A 24,460-nucleotide genomic window follows, 5' to 3' on the forward strand; every position below is an offset into this window, starting at 1 on the left:
TTCATGGTTAATTTGGAGTAACTTAGTTATTTTTAATATAAATTTTCTCTCATGCACTTTCTCCCATTTCTCTCTTTTTTTTTTTCCTTTTTGCTATTAATTCCACTTTGTTTATATTATTTAATAATGTTAAATATTGAAATGTAAAGAGTTAGAATATGTATAGTATTGTCGGTTCGTTTCTATAAATTAATTTTAAAAATTATAACTTATTTTTAATTATAATTAATAAAGAATGTCAAATGTTGAAATGTAAAGAGTTATAATAGGTATAATATTGTCTATTAGTTTCTATAAATTAATTTTAAAAATTATAACTTATTTTTAATTATAATTAATAAAGAATGTCAAGAGTTTTGTAACTATTTATCTTCTACAACTATATAGAGTCTTTTTTTTTTACTCTTGGGCTCCCAACTTTTTTCTCACCGAAATTCGAGCATTCTTTATCCTTCAATATGTTTTTTTCTTTAGTAAATGTCTTTGTGTTTTTCTTATATTTTAATTAAATTGTTTGATCTAAGGTTAACTTTTAATTTTTAATTCAATGCAATGTTAATAACTGTAATTTCAAATAAGATTTGATTACCTATAATATATAAGTAATTTATTCAAAAAACTTATAAAATAGACATACTTGCATTTTGTTCCTTCTGTGTCATTCTCTTTTTTTAATGACTCAAAGTTTTAATTTCTTTTATGCATCGTTATGTTTAGGAACAAAAAATAATGAAAAATCCATGAATATGTATTTTTTTTAAGAAAAAAATCCAAGTAATAGAGGAATATGTGTTAAGTTGTTTATTTTTGCTTGTGAAAAATTTTCAAGTAAATGACACTTTTCTATTTTTTTAGTCACATTAATCGAATGAGTGAGTAATAATTTTTTTTAGTCACATTAATCTAATAAGTGAGTAACGAGAATAATTATTGAGACGTAAATTTTATATGAGATAAATATGAAAAATATAAAAAGTTTAGTGAGGTAAACGTTATTATATAAAAAAATTTAACTCTTTAATTAATTTTATGTTTTTATACTTTAAAATAAAATAATAATAAAAAAAAGATACAGAATATATTTTATTTAAGATTAGTTATAAATTTTAAATAGTCAAAATCAACGGTTCATAGCTACCCGCGCAAAGCACAGGCATACAGATTACAGAATAAGAATTTTGTTGACCATTGCAAATCGCGTAGAAAAATATCAAACGAATCCATGCATTTTTTTTTCCTTTATAAAAACCAGTCCCTTTTTCTCTTGCTTTGCAAAAAAATAACACAAAGTCAGTTACTAAAAATTCCACACTTGCAAAAGAAGATTCTTTTTTCCTTTCGGTTATTTTAAAGTGCACTTTTCACAAAAAGAAACACTTTATTTATTATTTTTTTAAAATTCTAATTTGGTCATAGATCTTTTTAGGACGGAGGATCGAACTCATAACCTCATTATTGGAGGTATATGTCAATTACCGCTGAGCTATGCTCGCTTTGACATTTGGTCATAGATCAAAATGACGAGAGAAATCAACATAAACAAAAAGAAGAAGTATAAGAACTAAAATAGTATTTCAACCTTCCTTTCTTAAAATAATTTTTTCTCGTAAAAAAAAACTAAGAACAACAAGACACAATTATAAGTGGAGTATGCTAATTTAAACATAACTCAATTGGTTAAGACATATATGTCCGACAAATAAAATTGTGAGTTCAAATTTCTATCCCCACATGTTGTATTAAAAAACAATGAAAAAAGTAACCTAAAAATAATTGGCAATGAAAGGTGGAGCTCGTGTCTTTAATCACGATCTTTAAATCGAAGATATACACATTAATTAGTTGAACTATACTTTACATACGTTAACCAGTTGAACTATACTTATGTTTCCACTAATTATCACCATGTTGATTCCTTGATTTGTCTAAATATTTTATAAAAATAACAGTACATTATCTCAAATTCAGTGGTAATTGACATATATCTCCAATTAAAATGTCATAAATTCAACCCCTCACTCCCATATTGTACTAAAAAGATATCCATCATATCCCACCTTTGTTGTACTAAAAAATATATTTAGATATCAAAGTCGATTTTATATCTAATGAATTCGTTAATTAAAAAATTGCCGAATAAACTAAGGATCTAAAGATACAAAATTGAAAAATCAATCACCTACTAGTAACTGTAATTTCTCAAAATAGTATCAGTAATTTAACATTAGAAATAAGAAGAAGAAATGTGCCGTTTTGGAGAAAGAAAGAAAAAAAAAAGGTGCCGGCCCAGCCCAGCCGAATGCCCAATTATATAAGAAGATGGAGTGGCATGCGTTAGCAGCTAGTCTCATCAGTTTGTTTAAAAACGTGAATCTCTTTGGTTTTTCTTGTGGTATTTCTCTAAACTTCCGAGCACATCGCAAGCCCATATACTCAAAATTCCATGGAGTCTAAATAATTTTTCTGGATTTAATACTTTGTGGGGTCAGTATGTTGTCCATTAGCATGGTGCCGAGAATCACACGCCTCCATCAATCCACCAAATCGATATTGTAGTGGGGTGATGCGTGAGATCCACATTTTCTCAATTGTCCTTTAACTGTTTGAAAAAATGCCAACCCGAGCCAGTGGGGTCAACAGGAGGGGTGAGATTTCGAAATAATGGCCGTGGCCGGCGCTGGCGATTCACCCATCAATTTGTGAAACAAGTTGGTGGCCAGAAACTCTATCCAATCAAGTAATGTGATGATTTTTTCTCCCCTTCCCTCGTTTTGGATTCTTTTTGATGCTGTGTTTCTTTGGTATGTGGAGAAATTTTCAATGACACTAACTAGAGGGCTGTTTTGAGATCATATTTACTTGAATCTTCTTCAAATTTTACTGTTAATAGACAGCCATAACATGAGTTTATGAAACTTCCCCAATTTGGCATTATGGTTGGAGCCTATAGGGAAAGCACATGCAAAAAGATGTCTACTACATACAGCCAAAAGTACGTAAAAATAGATTCGGACTCCAACAATGGTCCCAAGCGAGATGAATGGTTTCCTTTCCATAAAGTTCACGGCAAGTTGAAGTTCTCTCAAAGGTCCCCTCAACTACCATATTCTCCAACACAACTGCCCTGCTGAAATAATAGTTGAAAAGAATGGGTACCAGCAGCTGCATTCTCATGCTTTCATCCCCGGGTTATATCCTCAAAGACAGTCAAAGTCTCGAGGATGCAGATAAGAGAGAAAATTTAATGACCTTGCTAAAAATCGAGGACTCTTGTTATACTTTAGAGGACACATGAAAGATATGAAAAAAATGAATATGGACAAAATTTTGATGGAAATTCCCATTTTTCAGTTCCCAGGACCAAACTCATGTATTCGACATTAAATTCTGATGTTGCACAATGAACACTAGGCAAGAAGTAATACATCAACATTCAAAACATATCTTTCCATGATGACTATACTGTACACTTCCTCGTGCAGCATCAAAGGAGTCCGGAGTAACCAATGTAGGTGGTTGTGGGGGAAGATAACAGGAACTAGAACCCCAATGCTTTTCTTTTTTTATCTGTCATTTGCATGCTAAGCTGTTGGTTCGATGTCCTTGAGAAGTCCGACTATCTGCTGCATACTCGGTCGTTTTGATGGAAGGTCAGCTGTGCATAGATATGCAATCTTAAGGGCCTCCTCCATTTGATCCTCAGGTCCTGTACCTCGAATTTTCGGATCAATAGCTCTTGATCCTTGATTCTTTCTAATAAGTCCTCTTACCCAACTCACCAAGTGCGCTTCTTTTCCCTCAGGATAGTCATCTCCAATTGGCTTCTTACCAGTAACTAGCTCAAACAGGACAACACCAAAGCAATATACATCAGTTTTTGGTGTTACAGAGTCATTCTCGGGCTGTAAGAACTCTGGTGGCGTGTAACCAGGTGAACCACGGGAAATCTCTTCGCTTAAACCATTGCCAAAAACCTTTGCCAGTCCAAAATCTGATAATCTGGGCTCCAAGTTATAATCTAGGTAAACGCTACTGGCTTTAACATCTCTATGAATGATTGGAGGCGAGCACCCATGGTGAAGAAATGCGAGTGCTCGGGCAGTACCTAGTGCGATTTTGTGACGGAATCTCCAAGTTGTTAGCATACCTTCTGAACCAACATTTTCTATTCCAATATTGTCGACTTCTTCCCATGTATCCGTGCTCCAGTCCTCTGTTGTTTGAACACCAAGTGGCAAGTCATGAAGCAAATTCTGCAAGGTCCCGTTCTCCATATAATCATAGATGGCAATTCTTTGATCCCCAGCCAAGCAATATCCAGTTAACGGCACAAGATTTGGGTGTTTAATGCGACCAAGATACTCGAGTTCTCTTGCAGCTTCCTGTTCCGTCAATGTAGAACCATGGACCAAAACTTTCACAGCCACATGAATTCCGCCGGGTAGAAATCCTCTATAAACAGGACCAAACTTGCCCTCTGCCAATAGGGTTCCCCGGTCGAAATTTGAAGTTGCAGATAATAGGTCTGCAAAGGTTATATTCAACAATGGCTTCTCAAAAATTACTACCGAGACTGATGTTGCCTGCTTAACATCAGCCACCCATGTGGTTGAATCAGTCTGGAAAGAGAAGGGCCCCGAGATATTTTGCTCTTCTTTGTAAGAGGCCTGCTTTACCACCCACGTTCTGCTTTTCCTTCTGCATCCGAATGCTAGAAATATCACTGCTAGAAGTAAGCAGATCATGGAGAAAGTAACAGCCAGAGCCAGCTTCAAGACCTCGTGTTTACTGGGTTTTCTTATGAAGAGACTCGGGTTTGCAGCGATGGGGCAGCTGTTTGATGACCCAAGGAAGGCTGCATGGAGGGTTTTTAAGGAAATATTGGAATCACAAAAGGTTAAGTTATTGTAGGAGAAGTTGAATCTCTCCATCCATGGCAGTTTTTCTAAGAGCGATAGAGGGATTTCTCCACTCAAATTATTTCGCGAAACATCAAGAATTTGAAGGTTCTTGACGCTCAATGATGGGATTCTGCCCGTAAGATGATTCTGAGAGATGTCAAGAGTATTCAGATGACTCAATTGTGAGATTCCAGGAGGAATGTGATTGATGAGGCCGATTTTGGATAAATTAAGGTATTCTAAACTCGAAAGCAATTTAACATGTAGAAATTCCCCGCTGCTAAAACTATTATAAGCAAGATTAAGGTACTTGAGATTTTGGGCTCGCTCCAAAATGTTGAAAATTTCTCCACTAAGCTGATTCTCAGACAAGTCTAGATACACCAAATGAGACAAGTTGTAACTAGAATTGTACTGTACCTGAGAAATTTGACCCTGAAATTGATTTCTGCTGATGTCTAAGACCTTCAACTGCTCTTTGAACAACCCCATAACCGAACCTTGAAACAAGTTTCCAGATAAGTTAAGAGCTGCCACGGCTGTGAGGCCAGAAAAATCTGAATCATGACCATGAATCTCATTTCCTGCAAGGTTCAAGCTTTCGAGCTTGGGGAACGCAGCCCCAAAGCCATTCGGAAGTGACCCTTTCAACTGATTGTACGAAAGGTCCATGAAAACCAGAGATTGGCAGTTAAGGATTCCTGATGGGATGCTTTCTTCAAACCTGTTATGATCTAACTTCAAGACTCGGAGACTGAGTAATGAACTTATAGATTCTGGAATTTTCCCAGAGAAATTATTGATGGAAATGTCGACGCTTTCAAGCTGTCCAAAGTTGCAAATGCTGTCTCCGAGAGGGCCAGAAATCTGGTTCGACGAGAGATTGAGCCTCTTGAGTAAGCCCAAACTCCAAAAGTCTGTAGGAAATCCGGTGATTTTGTTGTTGCTAAGATCCAAACTCTGAAGTCTGCTGAGTTTTCCGACTGTGTTGTCGGGAATAGCACCGGAGAGGCCTACACCAGAAGCCACGAACTCGATAACATTTCCATTTTTGTCACAGAAAGCCCCTTTCCAGGTACAAACGGGAGCAGAAAAATTGTAGACATGGGAAGAGTTTAAGCCCACCTTCTTCAAGAACTCGGAGATAAAAAACCCATCTGTATTAGGTTGCTGACAAGCCAAAGGCTTGAAGAACAGTGCAAAAACTAAAATGGAACCGAACAAACGAAGACCCATCTGAGAAAAACTCTTGAAAGTAAGGAATATCGGAAACACACGGCCAACCCAGAATCTCAAATCCCACCCCTTTTAGGTTTTCCAAAGCACGGCCATTAGTTACTTACAGAGAATCTCTCGTAATGGTCCCGGGTCCATCTCCGGCAACTTTCCTGGATTCTGCAACTCCCATAGAATCCCCAGACTAAAAACCCCTCTAAAAAGCCACAGTCCATTTCTCAAACCTCTATAATGGCCACAAAATAAAGCAAAAACAGCGACTAATAAGCTGAATAACCCAAAAGAATGGCATATGGGTTTTCAGGATAACCAAAATTTCCTGGTTTCAAGGGCGACATCTGAGCTTACCCAGTCTGTAAGCGACGAACGTTGGGGCAACAATGAAGCTCTAGTTTATGTTTAGCATATTTGATAGATGTTTCAGCAGAGCTTCCGTGAGAGAGTGAGAAAGAGAGAGAGTGGGAGTGTAAATGAGGAAGGAGAAGAGAGGAAGCTGTAAAAGCCAAAGTTAAGAGGTTGAGGTTCATAAATGAGAAGGTGGGTGTTAATAGAAAAGGAGGGTTAGGTTGGCGAATTTATCAGAGCTTGTTGGTGGGAATTCAATGATTCTCTCAGTCTTGAATGAGTGCTGATCATCATTTGTTATTGTAGGGAAGCAACTGTTTCAAAATAAAAATCTGGGCTTTTGGACAACGGGAGAATAAAATAGAATAGGAAGAATAGCCTTAGATTCTGGTTTCACTTTCTGCGCCGGGCTTTCATATTCAATTTCTTTCTATGATACGCCCCTGCTCCAAGTATAAATATTAAAATACAAATCCACAAATTTAATATTAAAATCTTCAATTTCCTATTGTTTTTTGTTGAATTCGTATTATAGAATACATAGCCTATGATATAATCCTAAATCCAAATAATAGTGTAGCAATGATTCACCTTGATTCAAGCCTTTTTTTTTTTAATACAAATCTTCCCTTTGATTGAGGAAAAGGAAATTACCATTGTCATCTCCAAGACCCAACTACTACACCCCAAAAAACAGATCAGATCTTTCAAAATCATAGTCATATAGATCATAATTTAATAGCATTGAGTGATTGAAATGTATAAGTATGTTTATGTTATAATAATTCTGAAGTGTGGGAGGGTGGAAAGATCCATGTCAAGGATTCCCACTTGGAGGCAAAGGAATTTTAACTTTTTGGAGGCGAAGTTTGTGTTGAAAGCTATGTTACTTTCTTTGTATCATAAACATGAAAAGAGAGGACAGGCTTCGCATTCAAGTATTCTGAGGAATCATCACCCTCTTACCATGTTTTGCTACTCATCCCCAATTCAATTCTTACACTGTTCAAGCTCAATTTCCTATGCTTACTTCTATGTTTTAAGACTCATCAACTCCCAACACACACCCCTCTCGTTGCTCTAGCACGGGACAGAGTTTGAGTTAGAATTTTTTATAAGAAGGGTAAAGTTTTATATTTTAACATTTCTTGAAAAGAAAAATTAGGGAGAGTTTTAAAAGATTTTAACTTTTTAGTCTAACATGAACTAGAAAATGGGTAATTGTCTCTCCCCTTTCTTTTTAGCTTGACCCATGTCAAAGAGCTCAAGTAGATGAGTCAAGTAGATGAGTCCGTCGATTTTTTGGTAAATTTTTCTTTGAGATATTATTACCAGTTTTGATTATTTGTTTATGAAAAAGTCATTTTTTTTAAAGAAAATAGTTGGTTCTTTATTAGTAAGGATCGATCTTATCCTTACTATCATTAAATATTTGACAATAGAGCAAGAGAAGTGCAAAAACAGATACTTCTTTGAAAAAATAAAGAGTTTTCAAATATTCAATGGTGGTGAGAATAAAATTTCATTATCACTGATAAGGAACAAAATATTTTTCTTTTTTGAATTATAGATTAAGTTGTGGATGGACTTCATAAATATGAAATATATTGATTGAATTGATGGTTCTATATTCATTAAACAGTTTTTTTTTTAAGTGTTGCTTTAATTTTATAGTTCATTCCATCACTAAAATCTAGCCTTGTTGAAAAGTTTATTAGTTAGTCCATTCTAATTGAGATTAGTTGAATGGGTTGTATTGGATTAGTTAGTGAATGCATTCCTTTACAAAGGAAAACTTCCATTCTGTACATAGTCATCATCCTCCTAAAAAGATGTCTACACTCAATTTTTTTTTCCTCTTGTTTTTTTTAGGAGATAAATTCATGACATGTGAACAAAATTCAATGGATTAGCTAAGAAATTTGGTAGTGGAAGTTGTTATTTTGACCCAAAAAAAAGAAGAAAAAAAGGTGTCAAACTCCAAACACCACCTCGTTTCCCTCGAATAATTGCAGATTGTTTTTCCCACCACCCCACCCATTTTAGGGAATTTCAAACTTTTCTAGAGTGATTTTTCAAAAACAAAGTTAAATTCCTTTAGTAGTTCTTTTTAGATTCGATTGTTAGTATATTCGTATGCTTTTTTAAAAATGTTTGACATTACTATTTATTTTTAAAAATATTATTTGATGTCATGTAAAAATAATTTATAGAAAATTCTATATCATACGATAAATTTAATATGTATTTTTAAACATGTCACGTAATAAATAAGTGTGACTCTTTTTAATGTGCTTTATATTACATTTGAGTTTGATTGGTTTGAAAATACATTTCTAAATAATTTATTGGTATAAAACAAGAAAAAAAAAAGTAAAGAAATAATGTTATTCAATTTCATGTAGATGATTATGGTAATATGAAATGTTTGATTATAAGATTGGACTTTGAACCCGACAACTCTTCTTTCCCATTGCCACTTTTAAAAAGTGACATATTTTTTCTTCCTTTCTCTCTTTTTATTTTCCATCTATCAATAAAAGTAAAGTAATTTAGCATTTTCAAGTAATGTCATGTTTGTTTATTATGCTAAACAGCCAAGCATATTTTATAATTACACAACTAAATCTCAACTTTTTTTTTTTCGGGGGGATAATGCTGTGGTGATGTGGCTTTATTCAATTTTTTTTCTTTTTTTATTGATTAGTAGATGTGTAACTCGAGTTATTCAATATTATAATCCAATTTGATGAAATTAAAATATAAGAATAAAATTGGCCCGTTGAACCGACTATAAAGATAAAGCAATAAAATATATTATTTTCCTAATATGTTTATAGAAAAAATAAATGGTTTTAAAGTATTATTTATTAAAAAAAAAAACAAAATTGTCCTAAATTCACTTTACTCCTGATCAGCCAAACAAAAAAATAAACAATGATCTAATTCTAAAGTTTATAAAGTGAAAAAAAAAGAGGCATTACTTCAAATTAATAATATTATAACGTGGGTGCCATTGGTACATTATAATAAATTACTTTATTAACTTAGATAAGCTTCGATCCAAACTAAATCTAAATGGATTTTTTTTCTTTTTCTTTTTTAAAGAAGATTATGGGTCCAAATACATAATTACCAAGTGTTTGGGGAGATTTTGATTATAATTATTAAAGTTAATCAAATGATTTCATGTTGTATTGGGGCATGCAATATTAGAAAGAGGGGGGATTAATGATGGGTATTAATTGAGGAGTAAAAATAACTCAACAGACATAATGACTTTTCATAATTAGAAACATTCCTCAATCTTTAAGTTAATGGAGCCCCTCTTATCTTAACCAACAATCACTTTTCCACTTGCTTTTGACCTTATTTTTTCCCATTATCACCCCATGCATTTGTGGATACTTTTGGCTTCCTTGTATATTTATTTATCTTTTCAAATAGATATGATAATGATATTTCATTTGTTTAGTGATGTATTTTTGTTCCCTTCTCTCCTCTTCTATCTTCTATCATCAGACTATTTTTCTCTAATAGACGTATCATATCATTATTTAATTTAATATTATTAACAATATCGATTAATCAACTTTAAAAAGTTCATAAAGTACTAATAAGAATAATTTTTTAAGTCAAATAATTCAAAGATTTGAATCCTTACCCACCCCTAATAGTAAAAAAAAATAAAATAATAATAATAAATAATAATGTAGATTTCGATTACGTGGAATTACACTATTAGAGACATTAAAAAAATAAAAAATAAAAATGACTAATTAGAGTTTGATATTATTTTGACCTTTTATTCACATCTATTCAAACATATTATGTTTGAGAATATTTAATATATTATCATGTTTATATTAGACTAAGGAATAGTAATTTATTATGTAACAAATATTGAGATGAAAGAGAAAAAAATCTTGAATTATTTATTGCCGAACAACTTTTAGATTATCATAAAACTTTAATAGTATCATTGGAAATAAAAGCAATTAATGACAATGTTTTTTCACAGGAATGGTAGCTTAGCAATTTATTAGTGCTTGTACAAACAAGAACAACATCCCCACAAAGTTTAATGCAGTCTTTTTTTTGGTTGAAACAAAATATTTAAATGATAATAAAATATCCAACAGTACTTTTATATTTACCTTGAAACTCTGTACTATAGCTATCTACGTGACGAGTTTACTCGTGGGCATGATTTTGTGTCGTATTTAATATCATTAATATTGGCCGAGGGAGTTGGGTTGTCTTGGTATTTTCTCGGCTATAATCAATTTTGAAAAATATATATATAGTTTTATACGGTCAAAATAGTACTAAAAGAAAATACTGATCAAAATATGCTTTTCTTTTTCGCCCCAATTAATGTGGCATAGTACCTATTATTGGGCCCGTATTAGATTCCATAAATAAGCTGATGTATTGGTCAATTATTGGGCTAGGCCCGCCACAACCTTACCAACCCCACTCCTATATGGGCCTGTCCAAAGATCAAAATAAGCCCAAAATTGTCTTCAGACGGCCCAATTATATTTTATCTGCCCTTGATATTAAGAATATAAATATAAATAATAAATATACTTTTTAACCTACGGACTTGTTTTGAATTTAGTGATAATTTATACCGAACCATGTTCAGTTTTCTCGAGACAGTGAGACACTATCAAATCGAATACATATATTGGATGCATATATATGTGTTGCCTGCCCAAATATAACATAAGATCCAAAGCTATATTTTGAGGTCTTATCCAAAGTGCACAAATATATAGAGAGAAATACAGTGACATCCATTTTCTTCATGGGACCCATAACTTATATAATTGGACATGAACCCAAAAAAATAAAAACGAGGGCACTTCTTAGGAAGCAATATGATCTAAAAGTAAGTGTGTGAAAAAGAAAAAGAAAAATCTAAGAGGTGTTGTCAGATTTGAACTTTACTTTAGGAACATGGTGGTCCAAATTCTTTAGTTTTACTAACCTAACTCATAATCCCAATTAATTCTTCCCAACTAAATGCTTTCTATGCAATTACTCTATGTCTATAGCCTCACAAATATGACTAACACTTCCTTCCAATAGCATAGGTTTGTTTAGTGGGCCATCCTTTCCCACGTGGTCAACGTTTTCTTTTCTTTCCTTTATCGAATTGAATTTATGATTATACCAACTTTCGGAAGGACCCTTTAGAGAATTTTTTTTAGCTTCTAGGAGTCTAAGTTGTTAGGGATGAAGCCAAAAGTAAATATGCGACCCTTCTCGCCTTGAAACAATGAGGAGAGAGTGGCCAAACATGCATAAGGTAGAGCACAATTTAGCTATGATAGGGAGAAAATTATGCCGGTGGAAAATTTGTAGAAGAATTTCGTTGAGTGATAGGTATGGATGCCGCAATCATAGTCCAATACTTCTCAATAAAAAGTGAAGTTCCGCGCCTTCACAAAGGTATGCGATCTCTACACACTATATTAACTTGGACTCGACACTAGTTCAAACTAAATATTAACTTAAATTTCAGAGTGTACTTAGGTCGTTAGCCTAGTAGATTTAAAGTTCACCTAACCTCTCATGTTGAATATTGGATCAACATAAATGTTGGCTTTTCTGCTTGATAATGGTGAGTTTTTAATTTGTCGTGAATCTTTTCGTTGTTGGTCATGTTGATTTATTTATTATTTTTAATGTATTATCTTATGACTTTAATAGTATTTGAGATGAATTAGATGAAGAATATATGTTTTAAGACTGTCAATTTAATTGAGATAATCAAATACATCTACTTATTTCTGCCCCCAATAATTTATATAAAAAGTTAATTAAAATTTTGAATTCCTCCCTTCCACTTAATGAAGCCCTTAATAACTTTTAAATGGATTTTGACACAAAAATAGAGCAGAAAGTAGAAATCACAAGTGGAAAATTTCTTTTTGTTAAGGTGAATTAGTTGCCTTCATATCCATAAATTGAAAAGGCTACAAATAGTCTGTTTTTGTTATTTTCTAAGGCAAGTGGGAAGAATTATTTGAAAAGAAACGAGCATATATATATATATACTTATATTTATTAGTCAATTGATGTGTGCCAATGGGGCCTTGAACAACTAAAAAGAAGATTATAATTATTTATAGGAAAAGAAAAGGGTAAGAGTGAAGTTTGAAGAAGTCATCTTTTTAATCACTTTGAGATTTTTTATTTTCTTGAAAAATAATCGCTTTGAGTTTAAGAAAACTTGAAATGAAGTCACTGTTCCATAGTCTCAAGCAATGGCTGATTCGTAAATAATGTTAAGAATGCTTTGAGTACTATCACTAACCCCTTGTCATTCCAACCAACCTCAATCATACAAATTATAAAGCTATTGATTTATGTATTAGGGTTTGTGAGTGTCTTTATGCATATTGATTATTTTCGAGAAATTTCGTAGAGTATTAAATTATAGATAGATGGACTGTTAGAGATATATATAGAGAAATTAAGGAAACACAAAAACAATTAATCTGAACCCAACAGTTCTCCATACGGTGTATAAGTGAAGATAGGAGATTCGAACTCATGACCTCTTGGTCAAATACACGTGCCAACTCATGTCAGCAACAAATGATAATTAATAGAGTTTTAATTAACGAGAGAATACATTTTATATATATGGCAAAGAATAGTGATATTAAAAACATTTTTTGTGGCGGGCAAGAGGAGTTTACAATAATCTCCCGCTATTTATGATATCCTAATCTTCGGTTCTTATCTTATCTCAAGTTATTATTTGTAAAAGGAAGCCATATATTGCGCTTTTGATTTTCTTTATTTAAAATTATATGTTATATAATGTCTAGTATTTACTTTTAATCTCTACATTAGGTGATGAACTGAACCTCTTGATGGAAGTATGCTCGCTCGTCCTGTCCTTCGAATCGCTTTCCTTCGTCCATGTCGCTCGAATTTGTAACAAACCTGCCCATTTTTTAACCAAAATGGGGGTTTCAGCAACGTCTTTTTGATCTTCTAATTACCCTCAAGGGCTTTGGAATGTATAATGGGAGATTTCCCTTCAATTATTGCCGAAGAGACCTAATTTAATTTAACTATTACTTTCAAAAAAAATAAAAAATCTAGCATTTACAATATCACTCTATTAGATAATTCAACCAAAATATGCATGAAACAAAATGATAGGCAAATTTAAAGTTATCGGCCGGCCTTATCTCTCAATTAAAGCATGAAAACTAGTAAAAAAGTGCACAATTGCCTTCTTTTTATCCGATTTTATGATTCTTTTTTACCCAAATAAAGTTTAAATTCATTTTCAGAATATACTTCAAGTTTATAGCATTACATTATGAAATTGAAGTCCAACCCAAACTTCTTTATTAAATACGAAATCAAAAGTTCATTAATTGATATATATTCAGATAAAGAGACTGTGAGTTCGATTCTCCACCCCACATTATACTAACAACTCTCTTTAAAATTGTAAGTTCAAATTCTCCTATCTTATAAAATAATCTTCTATTTCCTAATTATTATCTCAAATATTGTCAAAATCTCAAAAAAAAAAAAAAAATTCATTGAATGGCAGCAATATTCTAAAAAAATGAATATAAAATAATCTTTAATCCCCCCTAATTATTATCTCACATATTATAAGAATCTAAAAAAAAATCATAATTTTGGTGTTTTTCTTTGAAAGTAATTTCAATTATTTTATGTTTTTATATATATACTTTCAATAATGGTTGTAATAAAACTAATGTAGCCATTCAATAAATAAATGCACGTATTTATTTTAGGGGGAAAACTGGATATTTTATTAGACAATTTAGTATTCGGAAAAAAAAAAACGATGTGAATATAAAATTGAGTAAAAAGAATATTAAAAATTAAAAATGTTCTGTGGGCTTATCGATGTTTTTCTTTAGCGTAACGGGAGGTCTTCACTTCACTTCACTTCACATAAATAACTAAAATATTTATTTTAAAAAAAAAAACTGAAAAAGACTTATTTTCTGGCCCTGGCGCGTGAAGCAATGATTTAGTTATTAATGACGTGGCATCCATACATCAAGTTTCCTAATATATGGAAAAGGTCATGTATTTAAAAAATTAATTTTAAGTAATATTATCTTTTTAACGTAACCAAATTTAAATAAGACTGATTTAGAGTTTGAGGTTGAGTACACTATTTTTGTTAGTACAGCATGTGCGATGAAATTCGAACTTACGACCTTTTAATGGAAGATTTGGTGCTTTAATCAATTAATTAGGTTGGTGCAGCACTACCTAATATATGATATACATGCAAACTATGTCAATTCTTTAGGTACATATTTCTATTTTAAAAAATTCATATCCATTTTAGCACAATTTAGTAGATAAGATACTATTTTTTGTATCATTGACGATGAATTTAAACCTATATCGACTGATTATGACATATATTCCCAACTAAAATGTTGGAGATTCAAATCCCTACTCGTACATGTCTCTGAAGTAAAAAAAAAAAAAAAAAAAAACTTAATGTCGAAACCTCGACCACCCACCCTACCATCACTAAGCTTAGAAAAAAGAATCAGTTATGAAAATTTCATTAAAGCTTTTATCATGTTCAAAAATATTGTTCTAAATATAAAAATCTTATATAAAATTTTCAACTAGTCAGAAATTAAATTTTTTTTTTAGCACAGAAGTTATTAAATTTTGATAAGATTGTTCAAGTTTTACAAAACATTAACCAAGTAACTTTTTTCTCAAAATAAATAATAATAATAATAATAATAGAGTTTAACTTTGAACCATTCTCAATGTTACAAAATTAAGAAATAGGGGAGTTTCTGACTTTTCTTTGTACAAACACAAAACAATAAATGTTGAAGAAAAAGAATACAATAAAACAGATTATAATAATTAATACTATTAAAGAGGATGAAAGATATGGAAAATGCCCAATTTTCAAACTCTTAAAGGTGTTACTATTGCGCTTTATTTAAAGTTTTTTTTTCTTTTAATATTTTTTTTTTCATTTGAAAAGTGATTTATTTTAAAGTTATCACTAATTTGCTTCAAGTTTAATGCCTATCCATTTAGGTACAAAAGAATTGGTTTACACATCATAATCACCATCTTAAGATTGATAGAAGTTTTAAACTATAAGATGTATGATTGAATGCAAAATTGGTGAAAGAAAAATCTCATTTTCTAAACTCTGAATTACAAAGTTGTTGAAATAAATCTTATCACTTAAGCAACTAATCAAAGCATAAATCATTCATTTGATTTGAAGAACAAATCGATTTAAATATTTTTTTTTTCTAATTTATCAATTATTGAAATTCTATTGCACTATTTGCACGTTCCCCTTTATATGACATCTCTTATTTTGCATTTTCAATTATTATTATCATCAATATTTTATTCCTCACAACATTCTAATGTATAGTTTGAGATTTTAAAATATAGTTTGCATAGATATTTTTTTCCTGTCAAAGAGTCGTGTGTTTTTTAAGTACAATATATGGGGTAGGGATCGAACTCACAATTACCATTGAACTATGCTTGCTTTTGCGTCAAAGAGTCGTTTGGTTCCACCTCTTCATTTTCACAAATAAAAAGTTAAAAAACTTAAATGAATTGATTTACTTTTCACTATATTTTCATTTGACATAGTAATGAATGCTAGTCTGGTAGAATTCTAATTAAATATTTTCACACTATTAAAGGGTTGAGGGTTACTCTAGAATTATATATTCTTTTAATTTTCTGTCTAATAAATCTGTGAAATTTTAAAAAAAATCAAATGGATCAAAAACTTATAAAACACCGAAGTGGAAGTTCGAAAATTTATTAATTATAAAATTAAAAGTAAAAAAATCTACCGATACTTTAAAAAGTTCAGTACCTATCATTAGATTTAACTGAAAATACAAAAATATACGGGTCACTTTTAAAATTTAGGGGCTAAAATTGTAATGGATCCTAATAAGTAGAAGGATAATTATTGGGTGGGGTGAAGTGTAATTAGACAAAATTTCCGGTCTTCCTTTTAAATTAATGCAAATGAAGGGCAGTGAAATAAAATACACCCAGAGCCAGACGACAAGGTTCCTTGGGGGTGCGAGAGAGGGCTGATTTTATTAATTGCGAGAAATTACTGAGTTGCGTCAATTTTGTTCTCGTGCGCCGAGCCCACGGTGGGATCGGGGAAGCCCTCCATGATCATCATGATGAGATTCATCAGACAGTGCAGAATTAAAGATGCATCAGATTTCAGGCGGAGCCCGCTATGCCAATGATTTTTGTCGTTGATTTTTCTCTTTCAAGTTCGGCTATGTCCAAACTCCGGACCAGACCCCTATGAAGCAGAGAGTCAACTTTTTGAAATCCAACCGCTCCAAACTCTTTAATTCCTCTGCACCAAATCCCATAAATTTTAAAACCCAGATCATAATTTTGTTCAGGAAAGAGAGAAAAAAAAAGTATCTGCAGACGATCAATTTCATCCATTCTTTGCCTTTCCTCTGTTTTCAGCTCGAGAGTCGTGTAATTTCTCCTTCTATTTCCCTCTAATTGGCTATTTGAATTTGTTTCTTATTCTCTTATCCTGGTTTTGAGGTTTGTTGTTTCTGTTGATTCTGTTTCTGGTCATATTTGGTTATCTCTTCTGGTTCGTCTATCTTGTAATTTAAGCTCTCTTCCATCGTTGGTTTTCTCCAGCTTCGCGGGAGAGATTAATCTTTAATCCCCTGTTTTACCTCGTGAATTTGATTTTGTCTCCGAGGAAGAATCTAATTCGTTTCTGATTGAAAAACCCCATCTGGGTTTCTCCATTTCGAGGGAATTAAATCATGGGAATTCAGAAAGATAGGGTGAGATTCAATGTTGGGGGTAGAATGTTCGAAACGACCGCCACAACTCTCGCGAATGCCGGCCGGAATTCCATGTTTGGGGCACTCTTCGACGAGAATTGGGATTTACAATCCGATAATTCCGACGAATTCTTCATTGATCGGAACCCTGATTGCTTCGGCGTCCTCCTTGATCTCTTGCGCACCGGCGAGCTCTACGTGCCGGCAAATATGCCGGAGAAACTTCTCTATCGGGAGGCCCTCTTCTACGGCCTGCAGGACCACTTCCGCTCCGCCAAATGGGGCCAATTCGACGGCAATAGATTGAAGCTTTCGCATTCTGTGACCGGCCAGGCCCCGGGAGACGGGACCGCCATCCGAGCCGGTCCCGACGGCGGCTGCTGCGTCGCTCATGGCTGTATGGTTCATGTCTACGATTGGATGCTCGACGGACACCGGCCGGTCAACCTCGATTACCAGAGAGTCAACGACGTGGGCTGGATCGACGCCGAGAGCATCATGATCAGCGTGTGCGAGAGACTAGGCCGCGGCGACGGCGGAATGGGTCTGTTCAGCAAGTCAACCGGCGAGCTCCGGCATAAGTTTCAAGTCAGCCACGAGAATCAGGTAAAGAGCTGCACGGCCGGAGCTCTGAGTTTCAGCTCAGATTATAAGATCTTCTCAAGTTGTAAAGGCAGAAGCAATGAGTATGGAATTGGCGTTTGGGACCAAATTACAGGGAAACAGACAGATTTTTTCTATGAACCAGCAGGTTGGTCTCTTGGAGATGCTGACAAGCTCCAATGGCTGAATGGAACCAATTGCTTGTTGGTTGCAACCCTGTTTCCTAGGAAGGACAACTGCTACATTAGCCTGTTGGATTTCAGGAACAAGAAAATGGTCTGGTCTTGGTCTGACATTGGAGCTCCATTGACTGTAGATGAGAAGAGAGTGAGAGATGCCATAGCCATGGAGGAGAACAGCTCAATCTGTGTGGTGAATCAATATGAAGATTTGGGGTTTTTGGATTTGAGAAGCAGCAGTGGGGGGAGTATCAGGTGGAGCTCAAGAAGTAGGCTAATGAAGGGGAGGATGCCAGAAGAGCCTTGTTACCCCAAATTAGCATTACATGAGGGGCAGCTCTTTTCATCCATGAATGATTCCATATCAGTCTTGTGTGGACCTGACTGGGTTTTGACGTCCAGGCTCCGCCGAAGCTTCGGCGGTTCAATCTGCGATTTCTCCATTGGCGGGGATCGCCTTTTCGCACTTCACAGTGAGGAAAATGTCTTCGACATATGGGAGACACCACCTGCTCCCGTAGTATCATAGATTTGTAAGATACAGGGTAGTCGAAGAAATATGAAGAGATGTATATAGCAGGGCCTCTCGGTTCGACGGAAACCAGAGACGTTGGTTAAGAAAGCTAAGCAGGACGAACAAAACGAAAGGGAGAGAGTCAAAATTTAGTTGCCATTGCCATTATTTAGAGGAAATTTTAGAGCAGAGTTTGTATGGGTTCACCCATTATTACAGTAATAGATAATCTCAATATTTCTTTCATCTCCATCTTCCCCAGTTGAATCACATTGTTATTTTTTTCCCTTCTGAAAACAGACCAAACTTCAAATCTTTTGTCAAAACTTTCTAGTAATAAAGCAGAAACAATGTCATTCGAATCAATAATATTGCTCTATACATACATAAGAGAGAATATATGTAATGACAGATCCTTATTAAAAAAATAAAAACAACAGATAGTTCTGAAAAACTTTTGTTAAATAAATATCATCTGACAAGCTCTCACTGAGATATGAACCAACCATGGATCTGGTGGTGAACAAGATTCCATATTTGCAGAGGACAGACAGAGAGATCCTTGTTGTCATGTGAACAGTTTCAACTGCTCTAATATAAAATCACGTCCCTATTGGCATAAAGTTGTATATATATAACATTTCTCTGTTTCAAAAATCACATGGTCTCTCTTTTTTGGTTCACCAAATCATTACTTTCTGTACTGCAACTCTTTCAGTTTGCCAAGGCATTACATGAACTTTGGAGGTAGCAAAACAAGCTTTCAAATCAAAATAATACCCTTAAAACTAATGATTTTGTTTTTTTTAACTTTCTAAGTTCCTACTAATGGTTGCTGCAGAACAAAAAATAATGATAATAGTTAGTGTTGTATTGGTCTTCTGTCAGCAGGTGTGTTTGGAAACTAGAATGTTTCCGAACTTTTTGTAAAGTGGCAACAGAAAGCACTAAAGTGTCTGTCTTTTCTCTTTAGGTAACAACTATGTAAAGAAAAGGTTACAGAACATTACTACTGGGCAAAGGAATAGTTTCGTCGTAAAAAAAGGGAGAGCGACGAACTGGAAAGTACAGCAGAGAGAAATTCATCAACTCGATATAGGACACCAAGTTCCTTCCATTCATTCCTCAAAATTTGTGGAGAAAAGAATTGCACCGAGATAGAAAGAAGCGAAAGTGTCTATGTTCCTGAAGGTTGGTAAGATATAATAAAATCAAGCAATATCAGGCATAACTTTCCTGAGGAATGTAATGGGATAAGAATCTTCTGGGTTGAGTCGGTCAAAAGCGACGTAGTTTTCCTCTTTACTGTAGACATGGCACATCGTCATGATCGTCTTCATTAATCGCCAATTCCATGAAGCCTCGTTCAGATACTATAGAAGGAGTTGGAGGGAAAACAAATATGAAACGAAAGAATTAGACTGTTAGCATCAATGGGAGGAGAATAGATGCAATGCAAGGCAGCATTAACCTTTCAAGAACTGAAATCCAAAATGTGTCTAAAAGAAAAACGCAGACATGCATTCGGTTCAGGCCATTACCTTTCCCCAGTTCTCTTGAAGAGACTTGTGGGCTGCACGTAAGTTGTAACTTGGGATTCTTGGAGAAATGTGGTGGGGGATGTGCACATTGATGTCGTGGCATAGAATCTCGATCCTACATGGGAAGAGATTATATTCGCGGTTAACTGGCTGATGGTAAAGGAAACTCATGAACAGTGCAAGAATCTCTTTTTAACATGGCTTCATAAAACATTCTAAGAAACTAATCTACAGAAAACACACCTAAACAGCACCTTAACTGCTTAGTACTTGCCCAACAATGAGAGAATTTTTAGATTAGCAATATTAAATTAAGAAACAAATGAGTAAAGTACTGAGGAAGAGAACAGAGAAAAAGAAAAACTAAAATAGATGATCTATACCACTGAGGGTAAGCACAATGAACCGTTCCATTGAGCTGTGCTTGGGCTGCATTCCACTCTTCTGAAGATTTAAATGGTATATGAGGAGCTGTGTGATGGACCATGGTGAAAGTGCTCATCTAAGCAAGAAATAAAAGGTAATTCTTAGATACAAAACCATAAGTAGGCAAACGCCAAACAATAACCAAAAGATAGATGTAGATCGTCCCATCCACAAACAACAATCTTCCTTAGTGAGACTTTTAGTGAAAAGAATATATATATATGGGCTAGTTTCACAATCATGCAGTTTTTAACAAGAATGACAAAACAACAGTCACCCACCATGAATGAATAATAGCAGCATAAACATCAGATCATCATTTCATCATCTTGGAAGCATGGTATTAATCATTTTTTATTTGTATCAGTAATATTCATACAACTCGCAAGATATAAGCTTCACTAAGATTTATGTTTCAACAATGTCAAAAGATACTCAGATACGGTGGTCTAAGTTACGCAGTTCATTCTTGTTAGTGTCTATGGCATCAATCATCATATAATCCTCTTATCTAATTTTGAGCTAGTTTGTTAATTTAATGTTCCACCATGGAGATCCATGACAAGTCACCATTCAGTGCAGATCATCAGTTAAATTGAACATAGGGAAAATATAATATCAAGAGGCAAGCAGATGATGTTACCCAAAAGTGGTAGCCCAGCCATGGCATTAACCAGAACTTGACCCATCCGAGAATCCCAGCCTTGTAGATGATCAATGGCCATCCAATAAACATAAATGCAAAAACGCAAGCTAGGCTTATCTTCACTCTTTTCACTTCATTTGGTCTGAATATTTTCAAATTGAAGTGCCACAACAACCTATTATGCAGAACAAATTGTTGCATATTAGTGAAAGAGAGCGAGAGCAAGCGGTCAATTCACATACAGGATATCTTGATATGAAGTCAGGTTATTCTTGCAATCCTTGACAAATGATAATCCCCAAGGAACCATCCAAGGTACCTTACCAATGAGCTATAGACATCCACGGTCGAAATGGACCATATCCATATATGATTGCTTTACGCATAAGAGGTACTGAATCAAATTCCTCTTTCCACACAGGATGCCAAGCCGTATCTTCTTTCAGCCTATATATTGAGATAGGAATATAAATGGAACTTCAGCTTATAAAAGAAGAAAGGCAGAAATCTTTAAGATGTAGGTAACCGGCCAAAATTATAAAAATAACCTAAAACTTTGATGCCTACGTTGAAAATAAAAGCCATCCTGATATTGATTTCTATGTATCATAGTCATACATTTAGTTTTTTAAGCTTAATTAACGCATAAGATATTTGACTCTAAGCAAAATGCAAAACATATAGAGAAATTCTATTAACTTGATTCAAAGATACTAGGAAGAATTACTGCACGCCCAGCAGTGTCCAGCAAATAAGATGCCATGTGTGTAGACCTAGCAGTGTCAAGCTACGGATTATGGTACATTAAAATCCATTCATGTTGTTCTGCTCAACAAGACACTTGTTCATACTATACCTTGAAATAACATTTAACTATGCTTATGCAGGAAGATAGTGCTAAAATAAGTATTTTGAAGAGAGAGAGAGAAAAAAAGAAAAGGAGAGATTTTCTACATGTTTGTCTTCGCATGATGTTGATCGTGCTTAAACCGCCAAGGTTCGTATGGGTATATTAAAGGTAGGAAAGCCAAAGTACCCACGATGTCTTCCACTAACTTGTTCTTTGAAAATGATTTGTGAGCACAATCATGACCTATAACAAAGAACTTGAGGGGAAAAGAAAGAAAAAATAACTTCAGGGAGCTACGTTACAAACTCCAACAAGAATGGGAGGGAGATAGAGAAGCAAATAGAAATAAAATTGAATAAGACTAACCCCTGTTATTGCAGTCCCAGTCCATGCCCAAGCCAAAGGTAGTAAATACCATGGAGCTTTTGCAATCATGATAAGACCTAATGTATAGGAAGCTACAGATACTAAAACAGATTTCCATGCTTTCACATCATTGATCTCGAACACCTTAAAAGTCAAAAAGAATAAGATAAAATGAGCAAAAATGGCACTACCTTTTTTAGTCGCATCTTCTCACGAGAAGACTTCGAGGATATGAAGAATTTAAATGCTTGAAGTTTTTGCTCGACTAGTGAGCAACGGAAAAATGGGGAAGAGAGAAAGCATTGTCCACTCACAACCTCCCTCACCCAAAGGCTGGAAGGCTATGTAAGCAACTATAAACATGAACTAGAACATCATCAACATTTTATTTGACCCAATTAAAAAAAAAAACATGAACTGTCTCGGGATGAATGCCAACACTATAATGTTGCGGCAAATGAAGTACCTCTTTTGGAAGGGACTCAACAATATCTTTCAACCTAACATTTTCAGGAAGAGGTTCTCCAATTTTCTCGAATCCATAGCTTTCTGATAATTGTTTTCTATATTCAGAACTATCTGCTGAAGTAGGTGGTGCAACTGGAACAGCAACAGCCCGTAAAATTGCAGCCCTCTTCACGGGAAGTAGATAGTTTCGTCGCTTGATTTTCTTCTGGAATATTATTTCCCCCTTCACGTGCAATATACCTGTCTTGCAAAAGTCATGTTTGAATTGAAGCATCTAAATTGAAAATGGAAAACCTAAGTTGTTATGCTCAAAGAGACAGCAGGGCAAAAAAGAAGTTAAAGAATACAATGCAAAACTTAGAACAAACCAAAATGAGGATAATGTAAGCAATGCAAAATCCAAGCTAGTTCGGTCGGTTCCTCGTCAGTTAATTCATTATTTTGTATATAAAGTTCATGCTTGAGATGATTTGTAGGAAAGTAAATGGAATTCAATCTCCAATGCATGAACTCTCACACAGTGAATGCCAACACTTCAACTTCACATAATTCAATGGCTTAGAACTCAAAAGGAAGATACTCAAACATACCCGGAGAATAATGGGATGCAGTTTTTTGTGTTCGAGCTGAATTCTGATGGGGGCCCTGATAATCAAACTAAAACAATAAGAAACAGAAGCAGAAGCACCAAAAAGGGCGAAATAAGAACTAGATGGCGGGAAACGTACAGTGAAAAGAAACATGGAATCCGCAAGTCTGCAAGCCATTATGAGCAGAATTGCAGAAATTCCAGTCAAGAAGGCCCCCTCAGCTTTCAGGGGTTGCTTGAAATTGAACGAGATGCAGTGGGCGGTGAAAGAGGGGAATTCTTAATGGGTGTTCTTAAGTACACGAAGCTGCGGCTTGGACTGCGAAATTGCGTATAAATCCTTCCCCCATCCTTCTCTAAGTTGTGGATAGAAGTGAAAGGGGGTGACCCTTTCGAAGCATCCGCCACTAGTTTGCAAATCGGCGTTGCTATCATTTATCAATAAATTTCTTCCTTTTTTTTTTCTTTTTTTCCCCACTAGAAATTGAAGAAGTGGCGCCGAAGAACAAAAGTCTGCAGTCCTCGTTCAAGTCGTCCACGAGGAAAAGATGGATTATATTTGTATTGCTTTTCATTGAACTAAATCTCTAAATAATTTTTTTAGCAAATAAAATAAGTGATGTCTTATTCATCGTTTTTTTTCCCTTTTCTTTTGGAAAGGCTTCTTTTTTTCCTTGAAATGATCGTCTTATTCATTTAATTATATTGGTAATACGTGATAAGTTAGTATGCATTTAATGTTCTCTTATTATAACTTACTTAATTGGTTAAAAATATTGTGTAAACAAAAAATAATTTTTTGAATCCTTATCTTATATTTAATTGAAATTAAAAAAATTATATAAATATTGTTCAAAAAATAAAGTCCAGTAATAAAATGTAATCCTTTTACGTGCAGAATTCGATCTTATAAATCTTATAG

General features: G+C 34.1%; 3 protein-coding genes across 3 annotated transcripts; 1 reads left to right on the forward strand and 2 right to left on the reverse strand.

The window, feature by feature from the left end:
- Positions 1-3,301: 3,301 nt before the first annotated feature.
- On the reverse strand, positions 3,302-6,866 carry LOC111007236 (Leucine-rich repeat protein kinase family protein). Its single transcript, XM_022279529.2, has one exon. It carries the CDS (start codon positions 6,135-6,137, stop codon positions 3,582-3,584), a length of 2,556 nt encoding a protein of 851 aa, XP_022135221.1. The 5' UTR covers positions 6,138-6,866; the 3' UTR covers positions 3,302-3,581.
- Positions 6,867-16,597: 9,731 nt separating this feature from the next.
- On the forward strand, positions 16,598-18,898 carry LOC111007491 (BTB/POZ domain with WD40/YVTN repeat-like protein). Its single transcript, XM_022279884.2, has 2 exons — positions 16,598-17,030; positions 17,205-18,898. The coding sequence occupies exon 2, from the start codon at positions 17,336-17,338 to the stop codon at positions 18,665-18,667; it is 1,332 nt and encodes a 443-aa protein (XP_022135576.1). The 5' UTR covers positions 16,598-17,030; positions 17,205-17,335; the 3' UTR covers positions 18,668-18,898.
- A 694-nt stretch (positions 18,899-19,592) lies between these two features.
- FAD6 (fatty acid desaturase 6) lies at positions 19,593-23,997 on the reverse strand. The gene is made up of 10 exons (XM_022279540.2): positions 23,678-23,997; positions 23,540-23,594; positions 22,948-23,189; positions 22,482-22,625; positions 22,220-22,371; positions 21,590-21,712; positions 21,263-21,440; positions 20,577-20,695; positions 20,194-20,308; positions 19,593-20,025 (listed from the first exon to the last, which is right to left on the reverse strand). Exons 1-10 carry the CDS (start codon positions 23,714-23,716, stop codon positions 19,864-19,866), a joined length of 1,329 nt encoding a protein of 442 aa, XP_022135232.1. The 5' UTR covers positions 23,717-23,997; the 3' UTR covers positions 19,593-19,863.
- Positions 23,998-24,460: the final 463 nt, after the last annotated feature.

The sequence above is a fragment of the Momordica charantia genome (assembly GCF_013281855.1).
Source record: "Momordica charantia cultivar OHB3-1 chromosome 6 unlocalized genomic scaffold, Mcharantia_2.0 BLBB01000006.1, whole genome shotgun sequence".
NCBI lineage: Eukaryota > Viridiplantae > Streptophyta > Magnoliopsida > Cucurbitales > Cucurbitaceae > Momordica > Momordica charantia.

Coding starts and splice junctions, on each gene's coding strand:
- LOC111007236 (XM_022279529.2), bottom strand. CDS start 6,137: ATGGGTCTTCGTTTGTTCGGTTCCATTTTAGTTTTTGCACTGTTCTTC.
- LOC111007491 (XM_022279884.2), top strand. CDS start 17,336: ATGGGAATTCAGAAAGATAGGGTGAGATTCAATGTTGGGGGTAGAATG.
- FAD6 (XM_022279540.2), bottom strand. CDS start 23,716: ATGGCTTGCAGACTTGCGGATTCCATGTTTCTTTTCACT. Junction 23,190..23,539: donor TGCATCCCATTATTCTCCGG/GTATGTTTGAGT, acceptor TTTGCAAGACAG/GTATATTGCACGTGAAGGGG. Junction 21,713..22,219: donor CATCATGCGAAGACAAACAT/GTAGAAAATCTC, acceptor CTCAATATATAG/GCTGAAAGAAGATACGGCTT.